The following is a 15424-nucleotide window of genomic DNA, read 5'->3' on the forward strand; positions in this document are numbered from 1 at the left end:
TTTATGTAAGTATTTTCCTCTTAGTAAACATAATGTTTAATTAGTAGTGTGTAATTAAGACACACTAACAAAATTTTATATAGTTAATTGTATCACAAACATGATCATAGCTTATCTTACCTTCCATGAAAAAATAATAATTTTCACATAATGACAGTTAACAAGCCAACAATACATCACAACATACATTCTCTTCACAAGCTTTTTCAGCCTACTCAGCTCACATATGGTGGCCCAGTGGGAAAAAAGGTGTTTAAAAATAAAATAAAAGAGAAACAACTGACCTGATAGGGCTGTAGTATGGCTGAAATGGGGATGAATCCCGGGGGAGCCTTCAAGTGTGACGCCAAGGGTACGTGCACCAAGGTCGTTTCAAAGTCGCTCACCATCATCCTGTATGCAACAAGCACTAGCTAGTATGACATGTTGAGTACAATCCCAGGTCATGACATCAGAGCATGGCACAAATTCTCATGCTGTACTGGCGTGTGTCTCAATGGACACTCTATCCTGTTCGACTATACATTAATGTGATGAAAAACAACTGCAGCAATTGACCTGGCTTGTCTACTTCATTCTTTGCTACCAGATGACTTTAATCACTCATGGAAATCCCCAAATAATATGTGTATCAATACAAAATAAGTCTTGGTATTTAATGTCGTACCTTTTAACCTAAAAGCTATTATGATACTACAATGTGCCAAATTCATGACATCACCTAAACTAACAGCAGAGAGGAATTTGTAAACAATGATTCAAATAACATTTATGGCATAATATGATACAGTTACAAATAATATTCATAACACATTATGCTAAATTAAGTCTGATGAACTTTCTTTCAACACTGAAGAATTATGCTGCTTCAGGTAATTAAGCACCCTACCAATGTCGAAGGCGTGATGCCATAGCACCAACTCACCTGTACCCCTGGCACCAGGGCAGGGCCAGCGAGTGCGTCACCATCACTTTGTACTGACCGCGCAGGAAAGAGGCGACCCGCGCCACCAAGGCGCCGCCCATGTCAGCTGCGCCACGCATGGAAGCCACGCGCATGGAGGAGATGTAGTGGTGGGGCGCAGCGTACTTGCCCTCCTTCAGGCTGGAGCTGCTGCTGCTGCTGGGTCCAAGGCTCCCGCCTCCGCAGCTGTTGTCGGCCCCCTCACCCTCGCCTTCGCCCCCACCGCCACTGGAGGTGGTGACGGTGGAGGAGGCGGAGGGGGCGGGCGTCGACGCCCCCAGGGGTACAGGAGGCTCTGCTCCGGGGCTCCAGACCTCCTGCAGAAGGATAAGGATACTTGTATCGTGAAAGGGATGAGGTTTCTGCCATTATGTTAGAAGCTTCAAGATGACCACCTTCCAAAAACTAAGGTCATCAAAATTAACTCAAAAAAGCTACTTCAATAAAAAATCTAGGTTAAAAAGAAAAACGCCTACTTGGTATCACACATACCACTACGGCAGTTATTAGTAGTTGCTAGACATAAAGCCCATGCAAACACAGGGGCCACCTGCTTCAAATATCAGCCCAAAACAACGTACCTTTTCGACCGTGTCGTAGTGGTTCGGAGTCACACGCCCGCAGGGGTCGCCGAGCTCTGTGGAGTGATTATCGCCGTCCTTACCGACACTAGGGTCCGCATTGTTCTTGAGTTCCTCTTCGGGGAGACCGTCTTCTGAGGTCTTGAGTTTTCCTCCGTCAGGAACGTCCTCATGACCGACGGGGTCTTTGTCCACGGGGTTCGTGACTTCTTCAGGATTTGGGGACTGAGGGGACGACGAGGGCCGTTCCTTGCCCTCCACCACCTCCTCCTCCTCTTCTTCTTCCTCCTGGGCCTCAGTTTCGGGTCTCACGTCCGTCTCGCCGCCACAAGTGGCGCAAGAGATGGCCGAGGTGGAGGTTGTGACGGAGGAACACGTGCTCGACTGGCGCTCTGTGCACGTCTCGCAGGGGGGCAAAGCTGGCGGGAGCGAGGGCGGCGGCAGGTCGGGATTGTCTATGAGGTCGTCATCGAGGGCGTCCGTGGACTTGATACTCGACTTGGAGGTCCGTCTGGACCGCGGCGACGACCTCTGGGAGATGATGGACGACCGGCAGGAACCTCCCGAAGACTTGGCTTCGGGGATGTCGAGGTACTCCACTTCGCACGAACTCCTTTTGTGACTGTCACAACTCCCACTCCCACTCTTCCCACTGTCCCTTCCACTACTCCCCGTGTTCCCTCCCCCTTTCCAACACTCCTTCCTGTCCCGCCCTTCCTTGATGCCTCCCTCCTCGCTGCGACCATCCAGACTGTGGGCGTCGAGGCTGGCGTAGCCGCAGGACAAGGAGGCCAGGTCCTCGTGGAGACCGTTGATGCTGAACTCTCTGGAGGCGGCGTCCTCAAGGAGGTGGCTGAGGGAGGCGGCGTCCTCACTGTCCCGGTCGTCGTCCATCATGGAGGAAGCGCAGGAGGAGCCGCTGTCGTCGATGAAGGGGATGGGCGTCCCGCCGTCGTCAGCCACGCCCACGCCGCCTCCGGCCCCGAGCATTCCCACGGCCGCCATCTGGAACAGGAACACACAAAAAGACTACACTACTGGCAGCACGCAAGGGTAGGCTTGGCAACACACGTTACTTACGTTGGACATGGTCGAGGGATAGGGTGGAGGAGGTCCATCACCTTCTGCATACAAAACCCCCGATTCAGTTCGCGTGACCCCTTCAAGAAGGTGACGTGTTTTCTCGAATTGTGTTCCGAGATGCGACCGACGATTTTCTTCACCCGAGGGACGATGACTCTCCGGGGTGAAGGGAGTCTCAGCCTATCAAATCTCACTTCGTAACAGTCACTTCCCCCCTCCCCCTTCCCCCACCCCCCAACTTGCGAAGTTAAATCGCCTGGTGTTATCCTGAGTAGAACTCAACAAAGTATGCTTTTGTGTTGATGAAAGATTGAGAGAGAGAGAGAGAGAGAGAGAGAGAGAGAGAGAGAGAGAGAGAGAGAGAGAGAGAGAGAGAGAGAGAGAGAGAGAGAGAGAGAGAGAGAGGGGGGGGGGAGGGGGGACCATACATCTTATCTTATTACCAAGAACTGAAGCTGGTGGACCTAGAAGCGCTAGACGAAACTTCCTAGAACATGTTTTCCAAAACGAAACGGCCCTTAACCCATTCAACTCCGATGACAAGATGTCTTGTCATTTGGTCAAATAAAACAAAAAATCATAAAACACCAAAAAAATTTATCAAACACCAGAAAAATATGACGTCAATCCTCGCTTCGCTCGCAGCGAAGCGAGGACTGACGTCATATTTTTCTGGTGTTTGATCAAACATTTTGGTGTTTTATTATTTTTTGTTTTATTTGACCAAATGACAAGACATCTTGTCATCGGAGTTGAATGGGTTAAGAAGTTGTTACCCATCAATAGCAAACGTCGCCTAACTACTCAAGATTATCAAAACCAAACTCATAGTAACCAAAATGTGAAATATGTAGACTGAAAAACAACCTATAAACTAAATCTACAGTGTTTTCTAGTACAGAAAATCGGGCTTTCCAGTTATAAAAATTACAAGTCATCACGACGACTGTTGTGTCTTGCAACAGAGCCAGCCTGACGACAGTGATCACAAAATGGGACAGACTCGTGTCCCGCCACTTGAACAGAGAGGTACTTAGGGCAAAGGTTGCAAAGCTTGAATGTGTGAGGTCACGTACACACGGAGACCCTGATGGGTGTGACTGCATTGACAAGTCCGAAGGAATCCTTGGTTTTTGTAAATCCCCAATCTGCAACCAGTTATGACTTCTTTTTTCTTTTTAATTTTTATACTATTTCGTCAATGGGCTTGGGGATGAAGATTGACAAATGTTCAAAATATGGATTGGTTAGCGGCAAATTCATAGACTTGGGAGCACAGTTTATGTCTATCGACAGAGCGTATTTTTAAACAATACATCGTGGTCTCGAGATGTACCTTTAATAAGGTACACGGGCCTTCCTTCATGTAACCCTTGAGCAATGGTGCACTCTAGACTTGAGCCTTACGCCAGATGATCTTATTCAGTAATGAGAACATCATCGTGGCGAATTGTAAGGCTAGTCTCGATGATGGCAGATTCTGTTGACCGCATCCTGCCTAACACGAGGTCTCGTCCAACTTGGGAAACATCACAACACCAAACGAGTTTGAGGTCTGAAGATTTCGTCTCTCAGGAATACGAATGGCAAACCTTTTTTTTCACCCTCACATTGAAAATTAAATCAGAAGTTCAAATTAAAAATATCAAATCCAACTTATGATATATGAACGTCATTTAAAACCAGTTGAATTTGTATTCAAAATAATTTAATATAAACTTGAAAATCTAATGTAAATATTAAAAATTGAACTCTTTATAATGTGAATGCCCACGCAAAACTTACATTTCAAATAATCTAATATAAACCTAAAATATGAATTTTTTATCTGATTAACTTTATTGACAGTAATCTTTGTTCTTTTTTTTAATCTGAGGGTAAAAAGCTGTATCTGACACCTACTGTAGAAAAGAATAACTCCCAAATGCACGAAAATTCTAACAGGTTTCTAACGCATAAACTAATGAGCGCACACGTTACACTTCTAACAAGAACCCAACACAAAGGCTTAACTGTCGACAAATGTCGTCTGGCTTGAGGAAGCTGTTCAGGCCATCGTAAGACGACTTTATTCATTTGGGGGTAGTGGGGGGCGGGCGTTGCTTCCTGAAATTAGCAAGAGTGATGAAACATTCAGATTCACTCTGATTACTAACAGAAATGTTTATTCAGCTGGGAAAATCCTTCACTTCTCGAAGGGTTAATTCACTAACATGCTTAAGATTTCAGAAAAAAATCACAACATGAAGCGAATAGTGCCTCACACAAAAGCCTTGAAATAGATTTAAAAACATGAGTAGAGGGAAAAACACACAGCAAAACTCAGCTTCAGCACATCACATCATACCACACCACAACACTGCACAGCACAGCAAAGTTGTCCAGGGGTTACGATCGAGTCAAATCAACACATCAGCAAGAAATAAATTAAAACTAAAACTCACTGTGGTCTAATCGCATCACCATGCGTCCACATACACATGCACAAATGCGCATATACACATGCATACGTATGAATAAGATCTTAACTCTCGGAAATATGAAAACTAAAATAAAACATTCGGTCGTTCAATCTTCCCAAACAACTTCCAAAGACTTTGGTCATACGAAACTATTCACTTCATTTTAATCACCAAATATGCATATGGAAAACGAGCATGTTTAATGTTCTAAACTTGGGAACGAAATTAAATCGGTGGCTAAATCTGCATTTTTAATTCCAAGCCAGATTCGCGACAGTGTCGACCTCACACGACGCAATGAGGAAAAGGGCGACCGCGTCGTCGTCGTCGTCGTCGTCGTCGTCGTTATCGTAGCAGTAAACGAGCCCTCTGTCGAGAAACCCTCCCCCAAGTCATATCGTTGCTACAGAGCTCTATCATTTTCTCAGAACTCGCCACAGGATGCATTTATCGTTCGTTGACCCTCAAGTCTACTACCAGGTCACCTTGTATAACATACAAACAAATAAACAAGTTAATCAATTTATTCAATTAATAAAACAGTTGAAACTTATGTTCTTGATCTTTGATTTGTTCATACGCGTTTCTTGGTACCGTTTTCTTTGTCGTTTGTCTTCAGGGCAACACGGGGGAACTCGATTTTCATCTCGCATCGTTTATCAATCGTTACAGTCTACATCCCACTGGAAGACTGGCTCTCCTCAACAGTTGTTGTTGATCTATGATCAATCGTACAGAAAACTTGCTCAACTTTAGACATTTATAGAGTCCGTGCAATTATTTCAGACGAAAGTCGATGGCCTCATTCGACAAGTTTTTGTGCACAATCGAAGTTTCAACCTTTGGAGTGAATCTCTGATATCCCACCGTTCATTTGAGAAGGAATCAAGATCCATAAACCCAGTGGTTCCCAACCCCAGGGTCGCGACCCAAACTAGGGTCGCGAGGGTGTTTTTGAGGGTCGCCAGAGGGTCTTACAAAAATATAAAAACGAAAGTTTATAAACATTATGCAAGTACGTAGAAATATAACATGAAATGGTTGAATTTATTATTACAATTAGGGTCGCGACTCCAGGCTAAGAGTGGATTTAGGGTCGCAGCCAAAAAAAGATTGGGAAACACTGCATTAACCCAACAATGTTTCCGTTGGAACCAAGTCTCCCCACCCACATCCTGAGCCCTTTGTGTCATTTCCAATAAAACATAGTTTCACTAATAATGTTTTTCTTTTTTTTCAACTTTTCATGGAATTTTTCATGTTGTCACAAGAGTGCAGGGACATATTCAAAGTGAAGAGATAAAGTTCATAATGCATTGATAAGATTCAGGTATTGGATGGTCATTTGAAACAGTAGGGCAAAACCGTTATATTTTCATCGTAAACTTTTAGAGATTTCTAAGACAACGTCTCCCCACACACGCAGAGAAATTAAGACACTCTTAGTCTTGGCATACAGGGATAAATAAATTTTGTCACAAACTTACAGAATATAATGTAAACACCGACCCGAATATATATAAAAGAAAACTAAATTTTATGAAGAATACGTTCTACATTCTAGTGTACCCGGTTCGAGTTACATACATAAACGCACACACACACACACACACACACACACAAACATTAAGATATGCAGATTAAGTGTTAATCATAATATAAACATACATGGTGCATGCCCACAGCCTCACACGTATACGCTGGATACGTGATGTACGATACATGGACATACACAGTCACATGAAGAATTGTCACCCCAGAACGCCCACATGAAGAATAGTCACCCCGTGAGATCCCACCTGACGAATTTTCACCACATTACGCCGAATATCAACACTGGAATAAAGGTTAGGTTGGGTTAAGTTAGGTTAGGTTAGGCTGAATAAGGGTTATGTTTATTGTCATCAACTTGTACAACCGAAGAATCGTAAACCCAGGACGAAGGCCCACATGAAGAATTGTCACCCTGTCGACGTCTGGGGTGACGATTCTTCTTGTGATCCCATATACATACTGAATGCACACATATCGAACACATGCGTGCGCACGAGCTAAAACGCTGCTCAACTCCGAGTAACGAGGGATCTCCGTGGGCACTTAGACGAGGTCAACTAACAGTCAGGGGGGGGGGGGGGGGGTCATGCGAGGTCAACCAAAATTGACAGAGTAACAAGGTCGTTTGAAAACCGATCTGTCGAATCTGCGAATGTAAGGACTGTGTGTGTGTATGTGTGTGTGTGTGTGTGTGTGTGTGTGTGTGTGTGTGTGTGTGTGTGTGTGTGTGTGTGTGTGTGTGTGTGTGTGTGTGTGTTGTGTGTGTGTGTGTGTGTGTGTGTGTGTGTGTGTGTGTGAGAGAGAGAGAGAGAGAGAGAGAGAGAGAGAGAGAGAGAGAGAGAGAGAGAGAGAGAGAGAGAGAGAGAGAGAGAGAGAGAGAGAGAGAGAGAGAGAGAGAGAGAGAGAGAGAGAGAGAGAGAGAGAGGAGAGAGAAAACAAGCATGACAAAGCAATGAAGAAAGGAGAAAGACCGAGAAAGAAACCATGGGAGAAAGAAAAACTAGAAAAAAAAAGATAAAAAAATAAATAAAAAGTGACAAATATACTAAAGACTAAAGGTTAAAGGAGATATGGAGGTGGAGAAGAATAAGAGGAGGAGGAGGAGGAAGAAGAGGAGGAGGACTCTCCCAACTGTGGAAGGACCTCGAGCTGTGTGACCCGGAACTGACCATGACCACGCTGACGAAGAATCTGCTGACGAAGAACCTGAAATGCTGACCGGCCAGGACCAAACCTTCCCTCCCCCACTCCTACAACCGTACTCACCCTACTTAACAGCTTCCAAAGAGAGCTGAGACGAGACGGAGAGAGAGAGAGAGAGAGAGAGAGAGAGAGAGAGAGAGAGAGAGAGAGAGAGAGAGAGAGAGAGAGAGAGAGAGAGAGAGAGAGAGAGAGAGAGAGAGAGAGAGAGAGAGAGAGAGAGAGAGAGAGAGAGAGAGGAGAGAGGAGAGAGGAGAGAGAGGAGAGGGGGAAGGAGGGAAGGGAAGAGGGGGAGGGAGGGAGGAAGGGAGGGAGAGAGGGAGAGGGAGAGAGGGAGGGAGGGATGGAGGGAGAGGGGTAGGGAGAGGTGGAGGAAAAGAGAGGAGGAAAGGAGGGCGGACGAAGAAAAACATTAAGAACAAGGAGGACGGAGGGGGGAGGATGGCGAAGGAAGAGAAAAAAAAAACAGAGGGGGAAAGAGAGGGAGGGAGAGGAATTGAAAGAAAAAAGAAATAGATACTGTGAACATGGAGACTAGGAAAAACGAGGAAGATAGAAGAAACATGAACGGAAGAAGAAGAAAAAAAAAGACAGTGGGCATAAAATTCACACGACATCTTATCTACGGCCTTGGGTGGAATGGTCAACCCATTTTTTTCAGCAAATTCCATTTTCAGGTCCATGAAATGAAACTTCTGAAAGTATTACCGACAAATCGTCGCCTATGCAGACGCGAGGCACTTTCCTTGGGAAACTGCTCGCCAGATCTAAACGATCGACAACTGGAAACATAATCTTGTCTGATAGCCTTCAACAATTCCAACGAATTTTGCTCCCAGTTCGAACGCTTCGTCAACGGAAGTCTACGGTTCGCAAGGTTCGAAATGCTCAAATGAAGCATTTATGAAGCACAGGAAGGTACTGCAAGGTATTTCTTACGGTGGCAGGTTAGGGTGGGGGTGGGGGTGGGGGTGGGGGGGGTTCTTTCGGTTCTTTGCCTAGGACGTCCACCTTGACACAAAGGTTACCACTTACGTCAGACCCACTCAAATCCGATTGTCAAACACTGGAACATTTCACAATAACCTACAGTCTTCATTGAAGCAATTTTTATAAGAAAATTTTCTTTCCATACTAATCATATACACGTTCGATTTCGTACTGAGAGTACAGAGACAATTTGAAATAAAATTCCTCATTAAGGTTGAATTAGAATATTTCACCTAACAACACCGTTGGTGAATTGTCTCACCGATTTCAATTTCGACCGTGAACTGCTCCCGACAAGTTTACTGCAGTCTATCCATCTCGTTCAAAAAAAAAAAAAAAAAAAAAAAAAACCTGAATGGAGGCTACCTTCAAAGCATGGTACTTTTTTTTGTCGTAGCAACGTTCATCTCGTCTGAAGGGAGTCAAGACTCTTTTTCCACGAGGACACCTAGTTTTGGCGGGCATCACAATTCCCTGGCAGGCTGCGGCTTGCTCTTATTGCCGTGTCAAGATTACCAAAGGATTACAAAGGAGGAGCATGCCGACAGGAGACCTTTTGGTCCATAACTAGGTACGGCAGTCGTACGACTGACTAGGGAATTTCTTCTACCATGCCGCATGTGCTGATCAATCATACGCTGATCAGTCATGCGTGTGCAACGTGTACTGGCGAACGTGCGCCCCCCCGGGCCATCCAGGTGCCATACATTGCGCATCAGTTACCGTGCCCGTGTTCTGCCAACAGTTCGTGCGTATGTGTAAACACGCACGTTCACCCTCTGACGTTCGTTACCATGCGTCTTGACAACATGCAAGATCGTCATCACTTCAAAGTCTGCGCGTGCGGAGAGTTGTTGTGGGTACTGAGGTTACTCTCCCTTCCCAAGAGACATAACGGAGGTCCAGCCCGCTAGCCACTTCTGTCAGCCCGGGCAGACGAGACGGAGGCAGACGCCCACAGTCTGGTCACTGACCTGAACAAGGCGAGGCAGATTATACTTCTTCCATTATCTGGTGACCCATAGGATGTGGCCGGCAAAACCAGCAGCGTTGCCACGTCTAAATCAGCTCCAAAGAAAACGGGGGAGACACCGTTTTCTTTATATTTGCATGTATGACCAGTATAATTAAAGAGATTGCACGCGGTTGTACTTTTACTAAAGAAAAATTTGAGGTTGTTCACTTGCGTTGGTTATCCCAGAACTGCTTCGGTTGCAGTTAAGCGCCTCCTAGCGTGTGCTCCTCCAACCATCCCACGTGTACATCATCATGCGAAAAACGAACAACGCAATAAAGTCTTCGTGTTAATTACAGGAAGCCTGAACGCCATTCTAGGGAAAATACGTTGACCTGATAGAGACTGGGAACAATGCTCATAGGCAGTTCCTCCATATTTGGAAATTCAAAACGCGAGTAGCCGGAAGATCGCCAGCCAGTCTTGGTAACAAACTCAAAATAACTTTCGCTCCTGCCAAAACAGTATCTGATGCCATGATGCCATCCATTCATCTGTTGCCAGACACACAATTAATGTAAATCGAATCAGAGAGTGGAAGGACCAGTTTCCCTTTCTGTGCCGTTCGATGAAGGTCCGCAGTCTTCGCGAAGTGGGCGAAGGTCTTGCTAGAAAGGTCTGAGACGACTTGGCGCAAAGGGGGTGCTGCAAACATCACAGTTCCCATACCGCTAACGGTGATAATGGTGACAGATGACGATGACGATGACGGTGATGAAAATGATGACAATGATGGTGGTTCCCATGATGGTGATGGTGGTGACGACAATGCTTATACTCGTAATGATGATTATAAAAGTGACTGGGGTAGTTATGATTATGGTGGCGGTGACAACGATGATGACGATGACTGACATTGATGATTAACGGTGAGGACTGTGACGATGACAACAAAATTATATATATATATATATATATATATATATATGCAATAAAAACACTAGGAGCGTGTGTTCACAAATGCGTAAATAACCACTAGGAAAAAGTAAACTAACGAAGCAGAGCGCTTTCGTGTAATTACATCTTCAGTGCAGATACAAAGAAGGAATTATAAGATGAAGAAACAAGGTACAGAATATATGACATAGTGAAGAGGGCATTCGGAGAGGTAAGAAATACGTTAGAGAGGGAAACCAATCTAGCGGTATATTCAACCACATGAACCATTTTAACCACCCAGTTGACTGGGATAACGCTAAAGTCATCACATACAACAACAACATAACAGAAAGAAATTTAATTGAATGCAGTTTGATCAAATCTAGTAAGGGGATAAATGTTAATCTTCATCAAGGTTTGTACAAATTAGATAGTTTTATTTCTCATGAAATTTCAAAATTGTTTGAATTGTAATATAAATCATGAGCAGTTGTCCCATACTTGTTGGTTACCAGGACGGCCCAAACGTCCCATACTTGTTGGCTACCAGGACGGCCCATACGTCCGTCACGTGTACTTCTTCCACTACCTCTCCGAATGCCCTCTTCACTATGTCATATATTCTGTACCTTGTTTCTTCATCTTATAATTCCTTCTTTGTATCTGCACTGAAGATGTAATTACACGAAAGCGCTCTGCTTCGTTAGTTTACTTTTTCCTAGTGGTTATTTACGCATATATATATATATATATATATATATATATATATATATATATATATATATATATGTGTGTGTGTGTGTGTATGTATATATAGCATGAGAAATCACAAACTCGTGATTCTAAATATGCGGAAAAACCACCAAGGAAAAAGATAGACTGATGATCAAGCGCTTTCGTCTATTCAGACATCCTCAGGGTACCATGAGGATGTCTGAATAGACGAAAGCGCTAAGTCATCTGTTTATCTTTTTCCTTGGTGGGTTTTCCGCATATGTATATATATATTGAAATATACATCTATATAATCTATATATATATATATATATATATATAAATATATATATATATATATATATACTGTATATATATAATGTGTGTGTGTGTGTGTGTATTCTTGACTAAAGCCAAACGTCATCACTCGGCTTGGGGAAACCTTATTCGTTGAAGTGTTACGATTATTTTAACCCCACGATATTCTATTCATCTCACGGCGGTCCACCGATTGAGGCTTAAGTTGGTCCATACGAAGGAACAGTACAGCTCATCCATCCATCCAGGGTCAATCTTCCTACGCCCCAAGTCAACTTATCTCTCCTCAACCGTCCACGGGACCCGTCTATCACAAGTTGGGTCGTGGCCAAACTAAAGTTATCTCCAGATGTTTACCTAGCCCGCTTAAGGTCCTGAGGTGCTGTACTACATCACGGCGCGGTGGGCACCTCGTATCGCTGATTAGACTTCCAGTAGAATAATAGTTTGCTGACGTAGCCAGGTTCTAGTAGGATCCGCGGAGGAAGGTGGGGCCGGGAGGTAGGTAGGTAAATAGGTAGGTAGGTAGGTAGGTAGGTAGATAGGCAGGTAGGTAGATAGGTGGCAGGTGGGTAGGTAGGTAGGTAGGTGTGTGTGTGTATTCACCTCGGATCTGCTGCAGTCTCTGTCGAGACAGCCAGACACCACCCTACGGCAGTGAGCTCAGAGCTCCTTATTAGCCGATCTCTGGGTAGGTCTGAGACCACTCACACACCACACACCGGGACAGCAAGGTCACAACTCCTTGACTAACGTCCCGTACCTACTCGCTGCTAGGTGAACAGGGGCTACACGTGAAAGGAGACAAACCCAACTTATCTCCGCCCGACCGGGGAATCGAACCCCGGTTCTCTGGCTTGTGAGGCCAGTGATTTACCAATCCGCCACCGAGCAGTGTGTGTGTGTGTGTGTGTGTGTGTTGGGGGGGGTCATGGGAGGCTGTCATGTTGGAAAAGAGTGTCAGGACACAAGCAGGTTTAAAGTAGACAAGTGAAGAAGAGGAAGAAGAAAAAGAGAGAGGAGTAAGAGGGAGAGGAAGGAAGTAGGAGAAAGAGGAGGGAGAAAGAAAATGAGGAGAAAAAAAAGGAGGAAAGTGAGGAAAAGGGTAATTAGGAAGAGGAAGGAGGAGGTAAGAGAAAGGAAAAGAGGAGGAAGAAGAGAAGGATAAAGAACATGAAGAGGAAGAAGAAGAGGAGGAGGTAAAAGAGAGCAGGAGAAGAGGAAAAGGAGGACTGGAGGAAGAACACGAGCGGAGGAAGAGGAGGAACATTGGGAGGAAGAAGGGGAGGAAGAAGAGGAGATAGAAGAGGTGACAGAAGAGGAGAGAGATGACAGAGAAGAGGAAGGAGAAGAGGAGGAGGAGGGAGAGGGGGGTAAGGAGGAGGAAAGAGGTGGGAGAAGAGGAGGACGAGAAGGGAGAAGAGGAGGAAGAAGAATGAGAAGAGGAGGGTATGGAGGAGGAAGGGGGAGAAGAGGAGGAAGAAGAGCAGGATAAAGAGGAAGAGGAAGAGGAGGGGATAGAGGAAGAAGAGCAAGATGAAGAGGAGGAAAATACGAGAAAGAGGGAGAAGAAGAGAGAGGAAAAGGGAAGATGGGTAAGGAGGGAAAAAGTTGAAGGAGGAGGAGGAAAAGTAGGAGGAAGGTGGTGGACGAAATTATTCTTCAAACGGGACACAATAAAACACTCGTAATTATTGCCATGGAGTCGTTATCATCACGATACTCCTGCTGGGGGAGTTAATTCGCGTAACTCCAATTCAAGAATGTGGAGCACCAACCTTCATAAGAACATAAGAACGAAGAAAACTGCAAGAGACCATAAGGCCTACACTAGGCCCATCTACTCGTACTGATGTATGGGCCATCGCAAAACTCATCACACCCTCTCTCCTAAACGATATTAATTTATTTAATTATTTGTCTATTTATCAACTTATTTGGAAGGTCGTTGGCTGAGCGGGTTAAGGCGTCGTTACTTGCGGCGAAGGTCGAGGGGATGGCGGTTCGAACCCTGCCACCGGTGAAGTTGAACCAAGGGCATTATGGTTCATTACATTCCACGCTACAAAGGCATCTGTGAGGGGCACCGTCCTAGCCTCCCGATAGGGGGAGCTTGTGACGTTAAATCATATCAATTTATTTACCTTTTCCTTTTTTTCGTCAACACAATTTTATTACTCTGGATGCAGAAAACTTGCGAGTTCATTCTATATTCTTCTTCAATACTATACTAATTATCTGAGAGATTCGTATAGCCTAAAAAGGTTCGATGAGGGCGTCATCTATAAGCACATTAAAGTAACACAAGACTGTCGTCGAACTTTAGCATCTCATTGTACACAGCGACATTCCTTTGGAGTGATCCAACACGCCCCCAAGACAAAGAGTTGCACCGACAGTAAAAGCCATTTTGCGCGCGCTTACAGTACCCATATACACACAAAACGTTCCTCTTCAAATGCAAAGTCAATACACAAGCTCATGTAACTGTACACACGATATACCCATGGCAAGACGCTCAGTACCTAGACTACGTGGAGTCCTTGTTATCATTTGGTACCTTTGTTGGCTGTGCGTCAGAGATGTTGTTGAGCTATCTGTGCTTTCACCCGCGGGAGGGGCTTACTATTGTTGCAGGGTAGCACTGCTTTATGGAGTGCTGTCCTTGAAAGAATCCTGGTAAGACCTGTAGTCTAAGGGAACCTGAGATGCATGTGCACTGTGTTGTGTGTGTGTGTGTGTGTGTGTGTGTGTGTGTGTGTGTGTGTGTGTGTGTGTGTGTGTGTGTGTGTGTGTGTGTGTGTGTGTGTGTGTGTGTGTGTGTGCACGCGCGCGCGCGCAACCGTGTATATCCGTCTGTGTGCGTGCGCGTGCGTGCATGTGAATGTGTGGGTGCGCGCCTGCGCGTCACTCAAAATAATTTGTTGTAGAAAGTTGGTGCCTTGGGGGGGGAGGGAGGGAGGGAGGGAGGGAGAGAGAGAGAGAGAGAGAGAGAGAGAGAGAGAGAGAGAGAGAGAGAGAGAGAGATAGAGAGAACGTCCCTAGTTTGCCTTCCCCGTGGAGGACACTCCGTCTGCAGCGTGATTTCTGAGACCCGAGAGGCCATTATCCCCCCTCCCCCCTCCCCCCCGACACTTGTAATCACCTTTGGCGTTTCTGGGACACAAACCAGCCCGACCACAGCAAGGGAAATGACCAAGAAGATTATAACGCTGCAGAGTTCACAGCGAGACAACCTGGACAGTTTAAAGTAGGGGCAGGGGCATTTCTTTTTTTTTTTTTCTTATTCCTAATGGAATATGTATATCTTAAAGAGACTGGCAAGTAAACTCGTTTCTATATTTATTAACTTCCAATGATATAAAAATGAATAGTTTTTACACATTGATAGGTACCTAAAAACAAATAAATACTTATTATAGATAAATAGAATAAAAAGCGAGCCTAAATTCTGACATTTAATTACTTAAAAATTTAGTTAATGAAAACCTCCCCCTATCAAGAGCAATTGTTTAATCAAGTGCTCTCACGAAAAATAATAAATATATGAAATTATTTTGTTAGGCGAGGACTTCTTCAGTACGAAATTAGGAAGTGGAAAATGTGTGTGTGTGTGTGTGTGTGTGTGTGTGTGTGTGTGTGTGTGTGTGTGTGTGTGTGTGTG

At 44.9% G+C, this 15424-nt stretch overlaps 1 protein-coding gene across 4 annotated transcripts in view; it reads right to left on the reverse strand.

The window, feature by feature from the left end:
* The window catches only part of LOC143021810 (uncharacterized), a 432121-nt gene that overhangs the window by 28791 nt on the left and 387906 nt on the right, over positions 1-15424 (reverse strand). For all 4 annotated transcript variants that reach the window (XM_076179548.1, XM_076179549.1, XM_076179547.1 and 1 more), the window contains 3 exons: positions 1546-2550; positions 926-1281; positions 285-393 (listed from right to left, as the gene is read on the reverse strand). In XM_076179548.1, coding sequence (XP_076035663.1) covers positions 285-393; positions 926-1281; positions 1546-2550 — 1470 coding nt within the window. The remainder of the gene's footprint in view (positions 1-284; positions 394-925; positions 1282-1545; positions 2551-15424) is intronic.

This window comes from Oratosquilla oratoria, chromosome 43, assembly GCF_046742065.1.
Source record: "Oratosquilla oratoria isolate Oo_2021 chromosome 43, ASM4674206v1, whole genome shotgun sequence".
NCBI lineage: Eukaryota > Metazoa > Arthropoda > Malacostraca > Stomatopoda > Squillidae > Oratosquilla > Oratosquilla oratoria.